Genomic DNA, 20,968 nt, shown 5'->3' on the forward strand with positions numbered 1-20,968 from the left:
TATGATATCACTTACATGTGGAACCCCAAAAAATGATACAAATGAACTTATTTACCAAAGAGAAACAGACTCACAGCCTTCGAAAATAAACTTAGGTTACCAAAGGGGAAACGTGGGGGGGGGGGGGGGAGGGATAAATGAGGAGTTTGGGATTAACATATACACACTATTATATATAAAACAGATAATCAAAAACGACCTACTGTATAGCACAGGGAATCTACGCAATATTCTATAATAACCTCTCGGGAAAAGAATCTGAAAAAGAACAGATGTATGTATAATTGAATCATTTAGCTGTATACTTGAAACTAACACAACATTGTAAATCATCTAGACTCCAATATAAAATTAAAATTAAATTAGAAATAACTAGGAAAAACTCTAAAGTTTTAAGTTACCAAAAATCTGGAGAAACTGTTTTAAATCAATATACCCAAAGCATAATTATTCCTAAAGGGTTCACCTGAAAACTCTTATTTTCCTTTATAATTTATGAAAATATCATCATATCAAGTTAATATTTTTGCTGACAAACTCTGAAACAGAAATAACATGACCTTTATCAACCTTCAGGGAACCTTGGTACACTGAAGGTGTACCAAGTAAGATATGTCTATATTGACTGATTAAACCGGCAAGCTGAAGCTAGCTTTAATACCAGATATTAATTTAATATTGAATATTTCCTAGATACATGAACCTGAAATTCATCCTGGCCAGTTTCTTTTATGTTTAGAAGTAATTAATTTGTAAGCACTTACTTTTAAGTCAATTAAATGGAACTCTTTTATAAATTTAACTTTGACAGTATTTTCCAGAGGTAGAGACATCTCATATGTATAATGTGTACACAGACATATAAACAGACCTAACTAGAGATCTCATAGCTTCACCTTAAAAACTTAGGTATGAATCAGGTATTACAGTATAAACTTACGAGTTTATAAATAACAGTTGGAATAAGTTAAATTTGCTTGCTCAGATGACTGAGGCTTTGCTATTTGTGGAAAAGACTTATAAGATTTGTATTTATCCTTGATAAACCCTTAAGGAGGCTATGAATTAGATTTGGGGTGAGGGAGCCTTTCCAGCAGTTTGAGTTTAAAAGGACTTTTTTGCTTTTTTTTTTTCCTCCTTGGTTTCAGGTTTTACCTGATTGAGCTAATTAGGCTCAGTCTCAGATCAATGTGGGCTGTATTTACATTTCTTATTTGTAGAGATTTGCAAAACAAAGACAGTTGCTTTTAATTCTCAAAAAAACTGGTCTGCTGCCTAAATGATATTAAAAGATTGATTCGCCCAACTGTACTTTGTTTAATTTGTTTTATATCAGTGAGAAGATTTCTGACTAAGCCAAAATTCAAGAGTTCTATGTTCTAGAATTTTAGGGTTTAATTTATCATGCTTTCAAAAGCTTGCATAAGGCATTCAACAAAGGCCCTTTTTCTGAGTGCACAGGTGAGACCCAGAGCAAAATCTCTATTATTATTTTTATTAGCCCCCGAATATTGCTCCCAGTTTTTACATTATATTATACAGGCTCAGGTAACCCTACTGGTTTCCTTTTGTATGTTTAATAATATTTCCTGAGGGGCAGATTCATACGCCCTGTCTTATGAAGCATTCCCCAGTGAAACATGTATATCACACAATATAATTAAACAAAAGAGAAATAACCATCTTATATAAAGCCCATTTAGGTATACCAATTTTTATAAACTTTCATCTCAATTCTATCAACTTTTATACCTTTACCTTTATCTTCCAGTAGGACCCAATCATCAAGCCTTGGTCTTTCAAGGAGTCCTAGAAGCCTTCCTTTCTTTTTATCCTCTGACTCTTTTATCTATTTTTAATAAAAGGCTCTGGGGTCCCCAGTGAGGGGTTGAGCCAAGGGACTCAGGCCCTTTTGTCAATCCTTTACTTGATTAATCGGCCTAACTGTTGCCCCAAGTAATTGTTGGCCAGGTATCTCAGTGTAATTTACTTCCAGCCATGTAAATATATATGTATATTTTAAAATATTTATTTATTTATTTTGCCTGCGCTGGGTTTTAGTTGTGGCATGTGGGCTTCTTAGTTGCAGCACACCGACTCTTAGTTGTGGCATGCATGTGGGATCTAGTTCCCCAACCAGGGATCGAACCTGGGCCCCCTGCATTGGGAACACGGAGTCTTACCCACTGGACCACCAGGGAAGTCCCTAAATATATATATATTTTTAAGTGGGGTAAATAGAGTGGACTTGTTTGGGGCCCTTTAATGTTGGGGACCTACAGGGGGCCCCTTTGTTCCATCCAACCTTACATAGTGCTGTATCAAACCTTTGTTTTAATCCCATTAACATCTGTTTTATTTATCCCATTTTTAAATAATCATCTAAAGATTTCTTTATCCTTTTGGGATAAGTCCCTTTAAAATTTCCACCTTTTTGGGAAGAAGTCTCTAAACTTTCTCTTCAGTTTACTTCCCTGTTAATCAACCTAATTAACATTAATTATCCTAATGTTTTTATTAGCATCTGTAAGACTCACTGAGGGGAAGCAGAGACCACAAATAAGGCTTCCCAAACCAGTTTTTTGTTCTTGTTGTTTTCAATTAAGGGAGTTCTTAGGTTAACCATGTATATGTTTTCCACCTTCTAAGTTTTTTTTTATAAGTACCAGTAACACAGCTCTTAAAATTTACCAATTTAGAAGTTTCTCCAATATAAAGGATCCATCATCTGGCCATTAACAAGATGTATCTTACTGATGCAAACCAATAAGACACCAGAGAAGTCCCCACAACAGAGTGTGAAGATGTAGCCTTCACAAGATCTAGAAAGTTTACTCCCCAAAACAGCCTAAGAAAGTAAAGGCCTTCATTACACAGGCCGATGCAACGAAGGTTAAGACGGCAAAAGCCCCTGCGAGTTGGCACAGTCAGACAAAAGACCGCTCAGAATCCCAGTCTATTCAGTTGGCTGCCGAGTTGTATACCATATGAGTACCTTCCAGGTGGCAAAGACCAAGTACTCAAAACACGGAAAGAGACATATACACATACACACACACAAAATGCCTAAGAAAATCAGGTAGAACATTTACATCTCAAAGACACAGGGAGAGAAATGCAAGTTCCCCCTAGAAGGGCTTTTGTTTCTTTAAGGTCAGAATTCTGAAAAGATGTTTTATCAAGCAGGCTTTCTCTAACTTAACTGTGTATGCAATAGAAGAGCCCCCATCTTAGTCAATTTCAGGGCGAGATTTCCTTTAATTCCCAATTAAGTAAGTACTTGTAAGTATAAGTGTTGTACATATATCTGGCTGGGGGGTTAGTTAGAAGCTGGCAATCTGTCGTTCCTTTTTCTTTTTGTTTTGAAAGCTTTGTTCCCCACTCCAGAGTCAGTTTGTGGAGATAAAATCGCTAGTGATGATCGTGTGGTGAGCCAATGTGCTGTTGTGAGCTTAACTCCTCTAGATTTTACCCTAGATTCATTTTAGCCCTCTTATGAGTCTTGGTTTCTCCCTTCAGTAGCCTACAACTACCATGGGTACTCGGATTATGGAGTGGCCAGCCCTTATGCATGTCCCTGGCAGGCAAGTTTTTAATTAAAAAGAGTGGGTTTCCCTATAGAGACAGCTGCACAGTATGAGGACTTGCCTCTACCACTCCCGCAGGTTTCTCAGTTGCCTGAGGAAGCTGTTGCCAGCCAGGAGGTGCTGTTCCTTCTGAGCTGAAAGCTCTCATGAGATATCTTCACTTTTATTTTGACAAACTCTATTAAAGTAGCCAATTCAAGGAAAAACGACAGGCCAGTCTTCCACCTAATTACCCAGTCCAGCCTTACTCAGTGTCTTTCAACTGGGCCAAGTCTTCCCAGTCTTTCAACTGAGGATAACCAGCTCAGTGTCTAAACTGGGCAAAAAAATCTTCCCAGTGTCTTTCAACTGAGCATAACCCAGGTACCTCTTCTTGAAACTAAGTTTCAAGGATAACCTACTACTCTTCCAGTGAGGAGTTTAACATCACTGAATAAAACTTAGGATCATCAGCCAATAACAGGAGATCTGAGAATCAGGAGAGACTCACCCAAATTCATCTGGACTCTCTGAGGTGGCAGATGGGCCCAAGAATGCTCTGCTGGTACCTAGGCTCTGGATCCTTGGAGAGTTCAGGCAAAGGAGAAAAGTCTGCCCTGGGTCCCTTTGTAGCTGTCAAAACTGTTGACTGCATAACCTGTAAGTTGAGAATTATGTTTTATTCAGCAGACATACTAAGGACCTAAGCCCGGGAGACAGCCTCTCAGATACCTCTGAGGGACAGTTCTGAAGAGGTAAGGGAGGAACCAGGATATAAAGGAATTTTTGCAAAAACAAACAAAACAAAACAAAGCAGATAGTCAAACGTCAAAAGATTCTAATTAAAGAAAAAAACAGACATCTCACGTTAATGTATTTAGCCCTTTTCTGTGTATGGGAAGATGCATTGAAATCATTCCTTTGATATACCCCTTAACTATCTAGGGCCAGTATCCTGTTTTACTCCATTCTGAATCCTCTCGGGGTATACCGTTGGTGGTGGCTGCAGAGGTTGTTGGCTGGATGGCTGCAACATCCTTTGTTTACTGACCCGTTAGGTGACATTCTTTGTTCACAGACCCATCAGTTCCACTCCTAGGTATATACCCAGAAGAACTGAAAACTGGTACTCAAACGAATACGTGTACACACAGGTTCCTAACAGTACTACTCACAAGAGCTGAAAGATGGAAGCAGCTCAAATGTCCATCAACTCACAAATGAATAGACAAAATGTGGCACATCCATATGACAGACTATTATTCAGCTATAAAAAGGAATGAAGAGCTAATACATGCTACAATGTGTATGAACCTTGAAAACATTATGCTTAGTGAAAGAGGCCACACACAAAAGCCCACATATTGTATATGGGCTCCGGTACGTACCACCAGAGCCCCACCCTGACCACAGGACTACTTGTGGAAGAGAAATGAAGTCCCACAAAGGAAAATATGGGTGCTGCAAGGAAAGAGGGACAGTGAAAAGGCAAAAAATGCCAGAGGTTCACTATAGAGCATCTGGTCCCTCAGCCTTTCCTAAGCCTGTTCCATCTCAGTGTTCCTTGCTTCCTTCTAACTTCATCTTGTTCCTCCCCCACCCCCAGCTCCAGAGTGGAATTGGCCGACTAATTCTGAAGGAAGAGATGAAGGCCCGGTCCAGTTCCTACGCGGATCCCTGGACCCCACCCCGGAGCTCCACCAGCAGCCGAGAGGCCCTGCACACAGCTGGCTATGATATGTCCCTAAATGGCTGTAAGCACTGCCCTGTAACCTGCCGGGGTGGGGGCACTTTCTTCCCCATCAGTTCTTCCATTAGTGAATCTAACCTTTTATGGCCTCACCAGGGTCTAGAATACAGACTAAATAAGACCATGCTCTGTCCTGAGCTGTCACTTCTGCTTCTTTGGATCATCTGAAGCCATGACTTCCAATCAGTTTCCATGTAAAGAAAAGACTTCTAATAGTCTGAAGATAAAAGGGGATGCCTCTTAAGGTAGCACACCTCCCATCACTGGAGGTATACAAGCAGAGGCTTGGTTCAAGCACTTTGCCCTGAGAGTCTTTCACTGTAAGCTCCTCCCTGTTCCTAGACTCACACATCCTCTTCCTGCCTCCTCTCTTACTTACCCCTGCGGGATTCAGTCCTGCCAGGAAGTCCTATCTCAGGTCAATACTTGATGGATAATAAAAGGTACCATTTATTACAATCCTGTGTGCTGGACATTTATAGATACATTATCACCCTTGGTCCTCACAAAGACCCACAATGTAGAGGGATTATTATCACCCACTTTATAGATGAGAGACCTGAGGTTAACCCTCTTGCCCAAGGTCAGAAAGCCAGTAAGCGACTGAGCCAGGATCAGGCCCAGCATAGAGTGACTTCAAGGCCGTAAGCTTTTCCCTCTTTGCTGTACTGCACCTTGATTCTAGGTGAGCTCAAAGATGACAGTGGTGGTGGTGGTGGTGATGATAAAGCCAGTTTTACTGAGGGTTTGTATCTGTCAGGCACTGTGCTAAGCACCTTACTATATTGTGTCCTATATTCTTCACAATAACCCTATAAAGGAGACACTATCCCTCCCATTTTACAGATAAGAAAACGAAGTATGATCTACTTATCTGAAATTGGGTATCTATTAATGGCCAAGCCAGGATGAACTGATGGGCCGTTTCCCTGTTTCACCACTGAGAGGCACTGTTTTCAACCCCTGGCTCTGTACACTGCACCAGTGCTGCTCAAAATTCAGCTCCATTCAATGGCATTTGTGCAACAGATATCACAGAGCACCTGCACTATGCCAGGTGCTGGGCTACAAGCTGGGTGGGGGAGGGAGAATAGGGTGCAGGTGCAACAGTTAGAAACTGACCAGTGGGAAAGGAGGTACTGAAGGAGGGCCCTCCTCCCCGCCCCCGGCCAGGGTGGCCCAGGTATGGGAGCCATTTCTGTCTGTCTCCATGAACGCTGATCTCTGGCTTCCCTCTCTTGCAGCCCCTCGGTCCCACTACCTGGCTGACAGCGGTATGTTCTGCCTGCCCTTCCTTCAGCCCATCATGTTCTGTGAGGGCCAGAGCTGAGTCAGCAGCGGGTCCCCCTTAGTTGTGATGACCATACAACGTGGATGTCCCAGCACAGTCCCCATCTAAAGTAGTCCACCCCATGTGTTTGTCAGATAGTGGGTCTTTGGTTCTGGAACCAGTGTTGCCATGCCCAGCAGCTCTCAGAGAGAAAGAAAGAGCACACACCTCTTCCACCCACGTGGGAGCCTGCCTGTCTGAGCTCCAGCTCGACTCCAATTCCAGGTCACATGGGTCCATCATAGGAGGATAGATGTGTGCAGGTTAACACCAGAAGACTCTGTGAGTGGGTACCTGGGGTGGGCCTAGAATTCTGCCAGGGTGAGGCACCCCTAAGATTGTTAGTTGTAAGCCTGGAGAGCAGTGGAAGGAGCTAGTGGTCCCTGTCTGTCCCCCTTCCCATGAGTAACATTGGCCATTTGCAGCCAGATGACCTCAGGGAGAGGAAACCCTGGCTTGGGGCTCCTGGTAATTGTCTTGGCTCCTTCTTTTCAGACCCCCTCATCTCCAAATCTGCCTCCCTGCCTGCCTACAGAAGAAACGGGCTGCACAGGGTAAGAGAGGCTGTTCCAGGGACATTATCCCCAAGAGGTTCACAATTCCTGTGTTAGCTCAGGAGTGATGACTTACGGGTGAAACCTGGACAGAGGCCTTGGGGCTAGAGGTGCATTAACAAAAGAGCCCCCTATGAGAGGGGCTGGGAGCACCTAGTATTTATGGCACAATTACTCCATGCTGAGCACTTTACAAGCACTCACTCATTATAACCCTGCAAGGTAGTTACTATTTTTAATAACTCTATCTTGCGGATGAAGATGGGGGCACAGAGGGGCTCACTGACCTGCTTGAGCTCTCATTCCTAGTAAGTGCTGAGCCAGGATTCGAGCCTGGGCCAGCTGCCCCTGACAGCCCACACCTGACTGCTGGGTTCCACTCACCCGTTGTGGCTTGGAGCCTTCTGAGCTCTTAGATGTCCTGTGGCGTAAAACCTTCATGGAAGCTGTGAGGTGGTTTAAGGACTAAAAAGGGAATGAAAAATACGTCTTGTTGGCAAAAGGAGAGGCTCTGTGACTAGACAAGTGATGGGGGAAAGGGCAAGGACACTGAGACAGACATTTATTTACTGAGCACCTACTAAGTGACTTGAAGTCAGCAGTCATAAGTGCTCAGATGGAAGACAAAGCAAGGAGGCAAAGAGAGAGAAGGTCAGAGAGTGAATTTAAACAAAGGCCTGAGTGCAGGGAGGGACCTCACCTCTCCAAGACCAGCAAGAGCCACCCTAATAGAGGGAAGCACAGTGTCAGAGTCCCTGGGTGGGGAGGATGCGTGGCTGGGATGGAGTGAGCGTGGAGATGAAGCCAGACGGAGATGTCATTAGGGCCCTGTGTGCTGGTAAGGACTCAGAAGGGTTCCGGTAGGTGTGCTGCACCATCCAACTCAGATTTTTAATGGGATCCCTCTTGTGTAGAGAAGAAACTGCAGAGGGACAGAAGTGGTAGACTTGTTAAGAGACAATTTTAGGGTTAAGCACACAAAAGGGATCAGAGGTCCATAGTAGAGCCACGGCTGGTGTTGGGGCCCCACCCGCTCCAAGTGGGAAAGAGACAGACCCTGTCCTCAACACGCCCAAAGCCTAGACATTTGTTCATGAACAGATAGATGTTTATTGAAAGCCTTTTACGTATGCCAGGCACTGCTCTGAGTGCTTAGAATACCTCAGTGACCGAACAAAACAAAGAGCCCTGCCCTTGGAGCTTATATTCTTATAGGGAGAAATAGAAAGCAAGTAGTAAATAGTACACAAGTCACCTTATACACAATGTAGAAGGTAGTAAGTGCTATGGAAAAAAAGGGGGAAATGGAGCAGGATGAGGGAGGTTGGGAGTTGGGGAAGGGGCGATTTGCAATTTTAGATAGAGTTGTCAGGGCAGATCTCATAGAGAAAATGATATTTGATTAATGAAAGAAAGCATGAGCTGTAATTCACTAATAAATGAATATTTACTGAGTGCCTACTATGTGCCAGGCCTAGGCACTAGGCATATGGCAGTGAAGTAAATCACTCCACCTTGAGACCGAGGCTTCTGAGAGGGCCCCGTGTCCCACCAGCCCCAGTGCATTTTCTGGAGATGGGTGAGTACTTCAGGGAGGCAGAGGTGAGCCTGCCTCAGGCCAGCCCTGGTTCTGTCTCCCCTGCAGACACCCAGCGCAGACCTATTCCATTACGACAGCATGAACGCTGTCAACTGGGGCATGCGAGGTGAGTGCCGGCCTCTCCTGGGACTTCACAGGGACCTCATTATAATGCACTGCTCATAATAGCCCGTTTGACAAACGATTCTGGTCCCACGCTGGGCTCTGTGCAAACCCCGAGTTCCCTTTCACTTCCCATTCCCTCTCTTTTCCCCTGCTCTTCTCTCATCCTCTCAAGTCCCGGGCCTTGGGTGATCTCCAGGCCATCTGTCCCATCTGGATTCCCAGAGCCATCACAGAGTGCTTGCTATTCTCCCAGTACTGCTGAGCTAGAGTTGCCTGCCAGCCCCGGATGGAGGGAAATACTCAGAGCCAAATGCACATTGTTCCCAGAAAAAATTCCATGAGCCTCATGCTCTCTTCCCGTGATGCTCTCCCACCAGCCTCTTCCAGCTCCTACAAGCAGGCTCAGGCAGGAAGGCAGGCCCACAGCAAACCCTGGAGGATTCCCCCCAGAAGATGAAGGATCTCACCCATGTGCTTCATGGTCCCAGACTCTTCTTATTTCTATTCTAAATGTCTCAAAAGTCATTTTCCCCCTAAAAACCTATCTCTGGATCAGCCCAACCCCTTTCTCCATTGTGTTCAAACCAGCCTTGATTTGGGATGAATTCAATAAGGACAGGGTCTCTATGACAGAGGCCAGTGTAGTGATGCAAAGCAAAGACTGATGGTTGCTACTTTGTGTGTGTCTCTTTTCTCTCTACAGAGTACAAGGTAAAGATACACAGACCCTGGGGGTCTCCGGGACCCTGCATGTTGCTACACTGGGGACCAGCAGGAAGATGACAGCACTGTCTATGCCGGGAAGGGAACATCGATAAATAACCCCAAGGGTCCTCTCAAGACTAGCATTTCCAGTCCCTCCTTGGCCCAGTTTCCCTGAATCCTGCCCTACATCTCTTGCCTCCTGAAACCAGACAGTTCCCCCGGGCCTCGGAGACTCTCTAGAGGCTTGCCAATCACAGATATGAGACATTTACACTCAGGAGCCCTTGTGCTCACATTAAGGCCAAATGCAACCAAGCTCATCCCTGGCAGTATTCAAGGACTCCAGGGCCTTGCCTTTTGGGAGAAGGTGCCTTGAGGCTGCCAGGAAACCCCAAAGAGGACATACTCAGCCCTTCCTCCAGACTTTAATCTCTGGCTCTTTCTGGACAGAGGAGGGAGCCCCAGCCAGACACAAAATATGTCTGAAGGGACAAGCCCACCACCCTAACCCAACCTACAAATATCCCCCCTCCTCTCTTCTTAGATCTACCCTTATGAACTGCTCCTGGTGACCACAAGAGGGAGAAACCGACTGCCCAAGGATGTGGATCGGACGCGTTTAGAGGTATGTATAGGAAACTGAGCAGGAGCCTTTGGGTTTGAAGTGATTCCAGAACTTGCCTGGTCTAACCCAGCTTGGGAGGAGCAGGCAGAATGAATGGCGTAAAGGTCACACAGCTGGTTAAAAAAGCAGAGACTCCAACCTGGTTTCCTTAGCGCAAGGCTGTTCCTTGCTGTTCCATGCAGCCTCCTCAATTCAGTTAGCATCTGTGGTGCACCGCTACAGCATGTCTCCAGCTGGGGCTGATGCTTCTGCAGACGTAAGAGAAGAGCTGGATTTGGTTCCTGCCCTCCAAGAGCCTGCAGTCTGTGCGATAAGAAGAAACACAGCACTGGTGTTGTGCAGGATCGTATAGAAGACCAGTGCCTGTGACGGGGAAGGGTGGGGGAGAGCTCTGTGCAGAGGGTAAACATATAAGCAAGTCTCAAGCAAGACTCCCTAGGTTCCAAGCCTGATGCTGCCATGCCTAACTGGACAGCTTGGCCACATGACAACCTCTCCAAACCATAGTTTTCTCCTCTGTAAAATGGGGTGATTGTCATGCTTCCCTCAGGTTGCCAAATGACATACATGAGACAATACACATAGAGCCCTTCACACAGAATCTGGCAGTGTACTGAGTAGAAAATTCTTCCTAAGTGTGTCATTGCTGTTACTCAGAGAAGACCACTAAGGCTGGGTGGGGTGACACAGGCTTCCAGGAAGAGGAAGGGTTTGGATGGACTTTGGAGGTGGGCAGGTTTAGATGGATGGAGAGGCAGGAAAGCAACATGAGCAGTGGCAACAGCATAAATAAGGCGCAGACGTGGCCTGACCGTGGCACTGGGCTCTCAAGCCATCCGGTCCACTTGGCATGGAGTCCCGGTCCCTGGTTACATTAGTTCCAGGAGCACACGCTGCCCTTTTCACCCCAGTGCCTCTCCCTGCCTCTCCCTGGAACACCCTTTCTATCTTGCCAGCCTCCTCACTCATCAGGGCCCCATTCTAGTGATGCCTGTGCCCCAAAGCCTCCCCCAAGCCTTTTTCAGGATGTGGCACTAACCTCTTCCTCCAGCCTCCCCAGCCCTGCGTCCAGAGCACAGATCCAATACCTCTCTTTCTCCTTTGTATCAGATCATCAAGCCATCCATTTCCTCTGCCTGACACATTGTCTGTCATCTACCACAGGGCCTGACTAGGAGAGGTGTCAGGAGATGTCTGTGGAATTGAATGCAGGCTTGTAAGAGAGGAGGCTCAGCACTTCTTGGGACCACCCCTGACCTGACGGCTGATGAATTTGCCCAGAGTAGAGGGTTGGAGCCGTAGGAGGGGGATGTGAGTGGGCCAGGAAGCTCTGTGAGTCCTTTCAGCTCTAGCATGCTAGGGTAGCAGGGAAGGAAGCAGATGATTCTCCCCACGTTTATAACAAGGGCTTCCTTTCACTGTCTAGCAGCGAGTATCTGCCGGTGCTGAAGGGGACAGCTCCCACGGCAGCCCACTGGAGCCAGAACTTAGGGATGGAAATGTTCACGAACCTGGTTCGTTAATGGAGGACCAACCGCTCTCCTACATCCTCCAGGACATCCAGAAGCTCAGACCAGGAAAACGCAACCTTCTCTAAGCATCAGAATCACTTAGGGAGCTTTTTAAAAATACCAATACAGGGCCCCATCTGAGTCCAATTAAATCACAATCTGGGGAAGGAGCTCAGGCATCAGTATTTTCCAGAGGCTCCCAGGGATGTCTAATATATAGCCTGAGCTGAGACCACTGGGCTAGAGACACTGCCCTAGCCGTCTGCAGCAGTTCAGGCAGGGCACGGAAGAAGGAAACCCCTGACTCTCTCCTCAAGGGGCTCAGGGTATAGATACTTGTTCACTCAATAAATATTTATTGAAACCTATTACATACACCAGGTACTGTTCTAGGTGCCTACAACGTATCAGTGAACAAAACAAGGACCCCTGCCCTCTTGGAGCTGGCGTTCTCATGTGAGGAGACAGACAGTAAATGACACAAGTAATAAATAAAGGATATAGTATGTTGGGAGGTAACCGGGCTGAGGGAAAGGGTAAGAGGAGAACAGAGTGAGGGGGGATTGGGAGTTGGAGGGGTGAGTTGCAGTTTTCAATAGGGTGGTCAGAGTAGATCTCATTGAAAACAAGACATCTGAGCAAAGACTTCAAGTAGGTGAGGGAGTTAGCCATGCTTATATAGGAAGGAAGAGCATTCTGGGCCAAGGGAACAGCCGCTGCCAAGGCCCTGACGCAGGAGTGAGTCTGGTGTGCTGGGGGACGGCAGGAGGTGAGCGTGGCTGGGGCCACGTGAGCCCAGAAGAGAGGATGAGGAGGAGATGAAATCAAAGGAAATGGAGACCAGGCCATGCTATGTGACAGACACATGAAGAAATCACTGCACTAACGAGAGTGCCAGTGACTGAGTGCCAGCCACTGTGCCAAGCACGTGACCCGCATCAGCTCAGTCACCCTCACAATATCCGTGAGGTAGGTACTGCGATGCTACCACTCTCAGAAGAGGACATTGAGGCTCAGTGAGGTTATCATGTCCAAGGTCACACACTCATATCTGCCTGGCTGTAAAGCCCATGCACTTAACCTTTATGCTTTAAAATCTGCGGTGAATGTCAAATGGACAGGGCTGCCATTGTGTGCTCTGAGAACTCAGAGAAGAAAGGAGGCGCCACGTGGCCCTTAACAGGAGGAGAGAAGAAAAGCCTCAGACTCCTCAGTGTGTCCTACAGTGTTTACTTGAGTAGTTTAGTCTGCCATTCCTTTATATTGAGTCTTATTTAAAAAAAAAAAAAAAATTTTTAAACACAGTGGAGAAAGCCAGCTAGAGAATCAACAGTAACCATCACTCTCTAACAACAACAACAACAAAAAGAACAAATGAGACAGTTCCCCTCAGTCTTTACTATGGAAGGAGCGGAGAATGCTCTCATATCCACATATTTTTCAGCACTCAAGTGAAAGTAAAACAGATTTGGGCGAGTCAATAGCATGAACAAAAGAAGAGGGGCACTGTCTAGACTGCTGGAGTCTAACAACCAAGTGTGATGTGTGGATGCTGTTTGAATCCTTATTCAAACAAACCAACTATAAAAAAAACACTTTGAGACAATTAGGGGAATTTTATTGTAGACAGGTATTAGGTAATTCTGTGGAATTATTGTCATTTTTTCCTTGCCCATGCTGTTGTGGTTATGTAAGAAAATACCCAGTATGTTTTGAGATGCAAACTGCTGTATGTAGGAGTGAACAGACAGTGTCTAAGGTTTGCTTTAAGACACTTCAGCAAAGGAAACAGATGAAGCAAATGTGGTAAAACTCTTTGAATCTGGATGATGGGCATGGGTGTGCATTGTGCTATTTTCTCTCTTTTGCGTACTTTGGAAATTTTTCATAAAAGAAAGACATATTTATGAAATTCTTAATGGGATTGACCAAGAGGGGCAGTGAGAGTACACTGCATTTGGAATCAGAAGCCCTGGACTTTGGTCTCAGCTCTGCTATTTACCTAGTCTCCTCCCCTCCCTCCCTCTTGGGCAAGTCATTTTAATTCTCTGACTTTTGCTTTTCTCATCTTTCAGTTGGGTAGAAATAATTCCTGGTTTTCAGAAGAAAATCAGGTCAGAAGAATTAAAGGAGAAAAATGAGGGTGAATGTACATTTATGAAGTACTGAGCATAATATAAATGCAATACAAGGAATTGGTGGTAGTGTTAAATATTAAGTACTAAAAAATCAACTCAGAGTCATCGGCAGCCAATGATATCTAACAAAAGTATCAAAGTTACTTTTACCTAAAGTTCTGGAAATGTGGCAAAAACATTAATTCACAGGGACAACAGGCCAGAGAATTGTCTAATTGTTATGTGGCTGTATACATGATTCTCATTCAATCTCCTTCAATACTGAATTAGCTAATATAATTGCTACCAACAGCAAGTGAATGCAGGAAGTTTACAGGCAGGATATATGCCATCTATTTCTATCTTTAAACATAATTGTAAATTTTATTTTGAAAAATAAAATTTCAGACCTCCAGAAAAGTTGCAAGAATTGTAAGATGAGTATCCATCTACCCTTCACCTAATGTACCAATTTTTCACATTTTGCCACATTTTAAGTGCCATATATTTCTAACTCTAAAAGCTTAGGATAATGTATCAACTTTCAAGGCTGATGGGAAGGGGCAGGAGAGAGGGCAGGCAGAAAGGGGTTTAAAAACCTGCCAAGGCATGCAGAACAATGTTTCATTATATGGCATACTTGTTTTCAAATAAGAAAGAGATGAAAGGACATTTCGGGGGGGGGGGGGGGGGGGCGGGGGTGGAGAAATCTGGACAGTAACTTTTGTTCATTGACTGGCCTAAGGAACAACCTTCCAGATCATTTGTAAACTAATTAGTAAGAGGAAATACGCCCTAAAATCTTGGGCATGCCTCCTCTTTCTTCCAAAGCAAAGGGCGATAACATTAATCCATACACACTCCTGGACACAATGCATGGAGCAGGGATTGCAGAAAGGGGAGGTCAACTGGGATGCATCGAGAGGCACTTAGGTGAAGCAGAAGTCCCACCTGAGTCCTGGGCGGGGGAGGCCTCTCCAGCCAGACCAGCTACAGAGGTCCCTCCCAGGAAACATCCACTCACACACTGATCCATTCAACAGATACTCATCATACACCTTCCATGGGTCAGACAACTGTGCCAGGCACAGTGTACCCAGAGGAAACGTACAGGAACCACTCCTGCCTCCACCTGCCCGCAGCCTGCACCTCACATCCTCAAGCTGTTCCCTCTGTCTCCTCCCACCTCCTTGCAGCGCCACCTGTCCCAGGAAGAGTTCTACCAAGTCTTTGGCATGACCATCTCCGAGTTTGACCGGCTGGCCCTCTGGAAGAGGAATGAACTGAAGAAGCAAGCCCGGCTGTTCTAGGCAGAAGCTCTATAAATATATATGCATTTATATAAAGATATATGTAAAATCTCTATACTGAAGCTCGGTATAATCCTCTCTTGTGTAATGGGACACACTGCCTGCCATGAGACTTGCTTTTCTGTATCGTCAGGCAAGCCCACATCTTCAAGATATTTTTATGCTCCTTCCTTTCTCTTTTCTAAGTGCAATGGGATTTGGAAGGGATTCGTGGGGACTCCCATCCTTTTACTGGGAAGCCTTTTTATACTGAAACATCTCTCCTGACTTGAGTCCCCTAAGGTCCAACTCTCTTTGCTAAAGGAGGTGCCTGAAGGAGTCTCTCTTCTCTCTGCTTCTCGGCTCTTTTCCCCAGTCTCCAGGGAGGATGCTGCAGTTTTCACACCTTATTGGCCCCAGAGGGGCCCTCTCATGGGAGGATCCACAGCATTCTCCCCAAGTCACTGAGCACCTTTGAGAGCCCTGAAGAATTTTCTCATCACCCTCACTAGGACCTCAATGCTGTCTGGGGGTGATGCAGCTAGAAATGTGGGTTTCATGTCTACTCGTTACAGAAGTAAACAAGTGGATAGGGCCTTGGCCTCTCCTCTCCTCTTCAATCCTCCTTCTATCCTTGATCCTCACCTCTCTCTAGTCCAAATCTACGCCTCATGGTAGGAAAAGAAAAAGCACTTCCCTTCCCTGCACTGTTACTTCCAATGGCCCCCTGCCTGGCCCCTATGTGGAGAACCAGAGGGAGGGAGCAGGAGCTGGAAGCAGGAGACAGAGCAGGGCACCCGTTAGCATTGGAGCTGCAGGACCTCTTGGGACCCTCCCTCATTGCTCCCAGAACCTCCTGACCCTTCCCCCTTTGGAGGAGAGGCCCATTATTGCAGCCTGTATTTTTCAGCCTTACTACAATCTATGTGCCTGACAACTCACCACAGGGCTAATGTTCCCACCACAGCTCCAACCGAACAACTAGACAGACAACCTCTAACACCCCTGCCAAAGGTAATATAGGCCATGTCCTATAGAAAGTTTCCTGGCCTATGTCTTCTGGTCCCTGGGCTGGCAGAGCAACCCAACCAGACCCCCACCAGTCCTCAGCTTGCATTGCAAAGTTGGCCATGGTTCATGGGGGAAACTTTTGAAGAATGACTACTTACATGAGATTCCAAAATGGAGCATTGGCCAACACCACTCATGGTCATACTGATTTCCCCAGTGGCTGCCTTTCCTGCCTCCTTGGCTTCTGGAACAGGGGTGAAAGCTTAACCTTCTCCCCACCCCAAACCTGCAACCACGAGTTGGTGATGTCTGGTGGGGTCTGTTCCTTCCTGGAGATGGCTGGAGTCAGACCACTGAGGTCGTGGAGGAAGGATGAAGAAGTGGAGATGACAGTTATCACTCTCAAGAGGTTATGTGTGGTGGCAAATGTAGAACTGACTTCAACTCAACAAACCCTCACTGAGCACCTGCTGTATACTGAGCACCTGCTGTATACTGAGCACTAAATGGGGGAGGGAGACGGAAATACTGGGATGAGCAACATGGGGCCCGACCTCAGGGGCATGCCTACTAACAATGGGTACCGTAAGGCAGGTACTCAAACATGATGGATGTGAGGCAGAAAGTGATAGGAGACAGCATGAGAAAATGTGACATTACTAAGAAGGCATATGCAGCTGGTGCAGACCAAGGAAAGCTTTCTGGAAGAGACTGCATTTGTGCACAGTTCAGGAAGGATCTTTGTAAACTGGGAGGAGACTGTAACTTGAAAGGGTGATAGGATGAGGGGCCGTAAGGGAGGTCTAATATGCTCACTCAAAATGTCAGCCCACTCTGCGTCTCTTCTTTTTGGCCAATGTCTTTCAACTGTCCTGACCCCTTTGGAAATGTCCCCAGCCAGACACAATCATTGAAGCTGCCTCATTATCACTGGTTGAGAACTTGGCGAGATTGAAGGGCTTTTGTTATTGTTGGATATTTTTTTCCCATAAATGCTCATAATTTCAACCCAGACTCGTGTCCTTCTGTTGTTTCTAGTGTGAGTGGAGATGAGTGACGTGGGGAGAGACTGAACCATGCACATTTTTCAAAATAAGAGTGTCAAGAGAGCAGCCCTCCCTTGGCCTCAGTTTCTCCTTCTGTAATAAAGTTTGACCAGGTAAGCATTACCCAAATTGTTTCCTGCAGAACACAGGGTCCTGCAGGATGGAACAGGATGTTCCAGTAACAAATAAGGTTTTATGATCAGAGAATAATAATAAGACCCAGGTGAGCTGGCGACTTGCAAGAGGTAGTGAACCTGGAGGTGGGGAAGCATGCTGAGTGTCAGAGTACTCATGGTCAGTAAACCACCCAGCCTCTGCATTTGACCTCATCTGATTCAGTGTTGCAGTTATTTGACAAACACAAGAGGAGGGAGATCAAGAGTAGAAGGACATGGAATTCACCTCCCCCCCACACACAAAGCAAAAATACATCTAAATGTGGGGCTTCCCTGGTGGCGCAGTGGTTGAAAATCTGCCTGCCAATGCAGGGGACACGGGTTCGAGCCCTGGTCTGGGAAGATCCCACATGCCGCGGAGCAACTGGGCCCGTGAGCCACAACTACTGAGCCTGCACGTCTGGAGCCTGTGTTCCGCAGCAAGAGAGGCTGCGATAGCGAGAGGCCCGCGCATCGCGATGAAGAGTGGCCCCCGCTTGCCACAACTAGAGAAAGCCCTCGCACAGAAACGAAGACCCAACACAGCCAGAAACAAATAATAAATAAATAATAAATTAAAAAAAAAAAATACATCTAAATGTGGAACAATTCTCACGGAAAGCCGACTGAAAACTAGCAGAAGATCTCTTATACAACCAAAGCTGCAAGTAAGATCCCCATGTAACCAGGTAGGACAAAAAGAAAAATAAAGCATCAGGAAGGGACCAGCACCCCTGGGAGGGAGTTATGAAAGAAGGAGGTTCGCTCGCCCTGGGAACCCCTTTGCCAGCTGGGAGGTCTGCCGGGGCAGATAGGGAGTTGAAGGGGCCCGGTCTCTGCTCATGAGGAGTGTGTGTGCTGGCCTGCTAACAATCAGGGCAGAGAGAGACCAGCACTTGACGGCTGCCACGTCGTCACACTTCTCAACCCAAAATGCGATCAAGGCGGGCCTGCTAGTAGGCACAACAGCTAGGCACTGAAACTCGGCCTTCAGGAGAGGGACCCTGGGAGAGGACTCAATCTAGCTGTGCAGAGATAACCAGAAGGGCCTGGAGTGTGGTCTGGGCCACCACTGTTACCGCACGCCACAGGGGCACAGTCCACCATAGGAGCCCCAACATCAGCGTGCACAGGGCAGGGCATGGGTCTACCATAAGAGCCCCACTGTCAGCGTGCTCACGGAGGGACGCAGCTCCAGTGGTGGTGGACTTTGTGAGTCCACACATGACAGGAGTGGGGCTGACATCAGAGCCAATTATCAGGGCTCCCATAGCGGGGGCGGGTTCAAGAACGGGTCCAGCATCAATGGACCATGTTGGTGCGCACACCAGGTGGCACAGCCATCACAGAATCACACATCCCCTGTGACAGCCCCTTGGGAGGAGTATGCAGTGGTTCCTTTCCCAGCAGGAACACTCCAGTCCTGCCTACTTCACACCACAGCTTGGAGTCATATCTGGGGCAGACAAGCCCTGGGAGAGCCCTATCATAGAGGCACCCCAGGTGCCAAGTAGCAGCACAACCACCTTGATTCCTGCAGCCACAGTGCCCCGGCCCCCAATGCCTGCCTGACACTAGGTCTCGGACAAACACTACGGAGAAAGGGACATAACCTTGGGCTGCTTCTGGGCAAAAGCGGGGATGCCTGCACAGGTGGCGCAGAGGTTCTCTGTGACCACACAGGCCTCACTTGCTTCAGCACTCACCTCCTTGGGGACAGAGCACACACTTAAGGGCAATGCAGCCTTACTAAACCCAACCCTCAGGGCTTCTACTTCAACAACTGGGGAGCAGACCCCACCCCTGACAGGGCTGTGACAGCCACAGGGGAAAGAGGAGGTCCCGCCCAACTTCCAGTGCAGACTCTGGTTATCACAACACCAATCACACCCCCATCAAGGGGATAATTTCCACTCTGAGGAAAGACATGGCCGTCATCCATACCAAAAATACTGGATTCACACAGTCTACACAGGGACACTCATACATTAAAAACAGCCCTTCGGGGCTTCCCTGGTGGCGCAGTGGTTGAGAATCTGCCTGCCAATGCAGGGCACACGGGTTCGAGCCCTGGTCTGGGAGGATCCCGCATGCCGCGGAGCGGCTGGGCCCGTGAGCCACAGTTACTGAGCCTGCGCGTCTGGAGCCTGTGCTCCGCAACAAGAGAGGCCGCGATAGTGAGAGGCCCGCGCACCGCGATGAAGAGTGGCCCCCGCTTGCCACGGCTGGGGGAGGCCCTCGCACAGAAACGAAGACCCAACACAGTCATAAATAAATAAATAAATAAATAAGTTAAAAAAAAAAAAAACAACTTAGTGTATGACTTAAGAGAAAAATCATCAGATGTAAGTGTAACAAATCTTAAAAAAACAAAAAAACAAAAAAACAGCCCTTCAATGGGACTTCCCTGGCAGTCCAGGGGTTAAGACTCTGTGCTTCCACTGCAGGGGGTGTGGGTTCAATCCCTGGTTGGGGAACTAGGATTCCACATGCCACAGAGTGTGGCCAAAGAAACCCAAAACCAAAAACAAAAAACAGCCTTTCAAGACCACAGTAGATAAGTGTTTCTCCTAAATTCATACAAACAGAGAAATTTAAGTAAAATGAAAAAGAGAGGAGCTACTCCAACTGAAAGAACAACAGAAATCCCCTGAAAGAACAAACAGTAAAACAGACCTCTCTAGTCTGCTAGACACCAAGTTCAAAAAGGAGGTAATAAAAATGCTAAAGGAATTAAGATTATCGACAGAAATGCAGATCACTGTAACAAGGAACTAGAAACTATGAAGAGGAACCAATCAAAACTAGACAACTGAATTGCCAAGATAAAAACCAAGCTAAAATCAATGAATAAGACAAAGATACTACAAAAAAAGAAAATCACAGGCCAATATCACTGATAAACATAGACGCAAAAATCCTTAATACAATACTAGCAAACCGAATCCAACAACACGTTAAAAGGATCATACACCATGATCAACTGGGATATGTCCCAGGTATGCAAAGATTCTTCAATATATGCAAATCAATCAGTGTGATCACCACATTAACAAAGTGAAGAAGTTAAAACCATATGATCAGGACTTCCCTGGTGGTCCAGTGCTTAAGAATCCGCCTTCCAATGCAGGGGACACGGGTTTGATCCCTGGTTGGGGAACTAAGATCCCACATGCTTCAGGGCAACTAAGCCTGCACACTCTAGAGCCCAAGCGCCACAACTAGAGAGCCGACGTGCTGCAACTACTGAGCCCACGCACTCTAGAGCCCACGTGCCACAACTAGAGAGAAGCCCGCACACCGCAACGAAAGATCCCACATGCCACAATGAAGATCCTGTGTGCCGCAACTAAGACCTGACGCAGCCCCAAAAAATAAATAAATAAATAAATAAATAGTCTTTAAAAAAACCATATGGGGGACTTCCCTGCTGGTCCACTGGTAAAGAATCCACCTTATGATGCAGGGGACAAGGGTTCGATCCCTGGGTAGGGAACTAGGATCCCACATGCCGCAGGGCAACTAAGCCTGTGCGCCACAACTACTGAGCTTGTGAGCCTCAACTAGAGAGCCTGCGTGCCACAAACTGCAGAGCCACGTGCTC

At 46.6% G+C, this 20,968-nt stretch overlaps 1 protein-coding gene and 1 long non-coding RNA gene across 3 annotated transcripts in view; one reads left to right on the plus strand and one right to left on the minus strand.

The window, feature by feature from the left end:
* The window catches only part of ABLIM3 (actin binding LIM protein family member 3), a 145,647-nt gene extending 128,476 nt beyond the window's left edge, over positions 1 to 17,171 (plus strand). The window contains exons 16-22 of the mRNA XM_068536165.1: positions 5,173 to 5,320; positions 6,561 to 6,590; positions 7,142 to 7,200; positions 8,846 to 8,906; positions 9,609 to 9,616; positions 10,155 to 10,235; positions 15,060 to 17,171. Of these exons, the coding sequence (XP_068392266.1) occupies positions 5,173 to 5,320; positions 6,561 to 6,590; positions 7,142 to 7,200; positions 8,846 to 8,906; positions 9,609 to 9,616; positions 10,155 to 10,235; positions 15,060 to 15,173 (501 nt within the window). The 3' untranslated portion in view covers positions 15,174 to 17,171. The remainder of the gene's footprint in view (positions 1 to 5,172; positions 5,321 to 6,560; positions 6,591 to 7,141; positions 7,201 to 8,845; positions 8,907 to 9,608; positions 9,617 to 10,154; positions 10,236 to 15,059) is intronic.
* Positions 1 to 20,968, minus strand: part of LOC137759656 (uncharacterized) — a 63,525-nt gene that overhangs the window by 6,667 nt on the left and 35,890 nt on the right. The window contains exons 6-8 of one of the 2 annotated variants that reach the window (XR_011073123.1): positions 10,375 to 10,483; positions 4,078 to 4,224; positions 204 to 258 (exon numbers count right to left, since the gene is read on the minus strand). This is a non-coding gene — a long non-coding RNA (uncharacterized lncRNA). Of the gene's footprint in view, positions 1 to 203; positions 259 to 4,077; positions 4,225 to 10,374; positions 10,539 to 20,968 lie in introns of both variants that reach the window. The other variant, XR_011073122.1, reaches the window with a different exon arrangement.

Source organism: Eschrichtius robustus, chromosome 2 (genome assembly GCF_028021215.1).
Source record: "Eschrichtius robustus isolate mEscRob2 chromosome 2, mEscRob2.pri, whole genome shotgun sequence".
In the NCBI taxonomy this organism is placed as follows: domain Eukaryota; kingdom Metazoa; phylum Chordata; class Mammalia; order Artiodactyla; family Eschrichtiidae; genus Eschrichtius; species Eschrichtius robustus.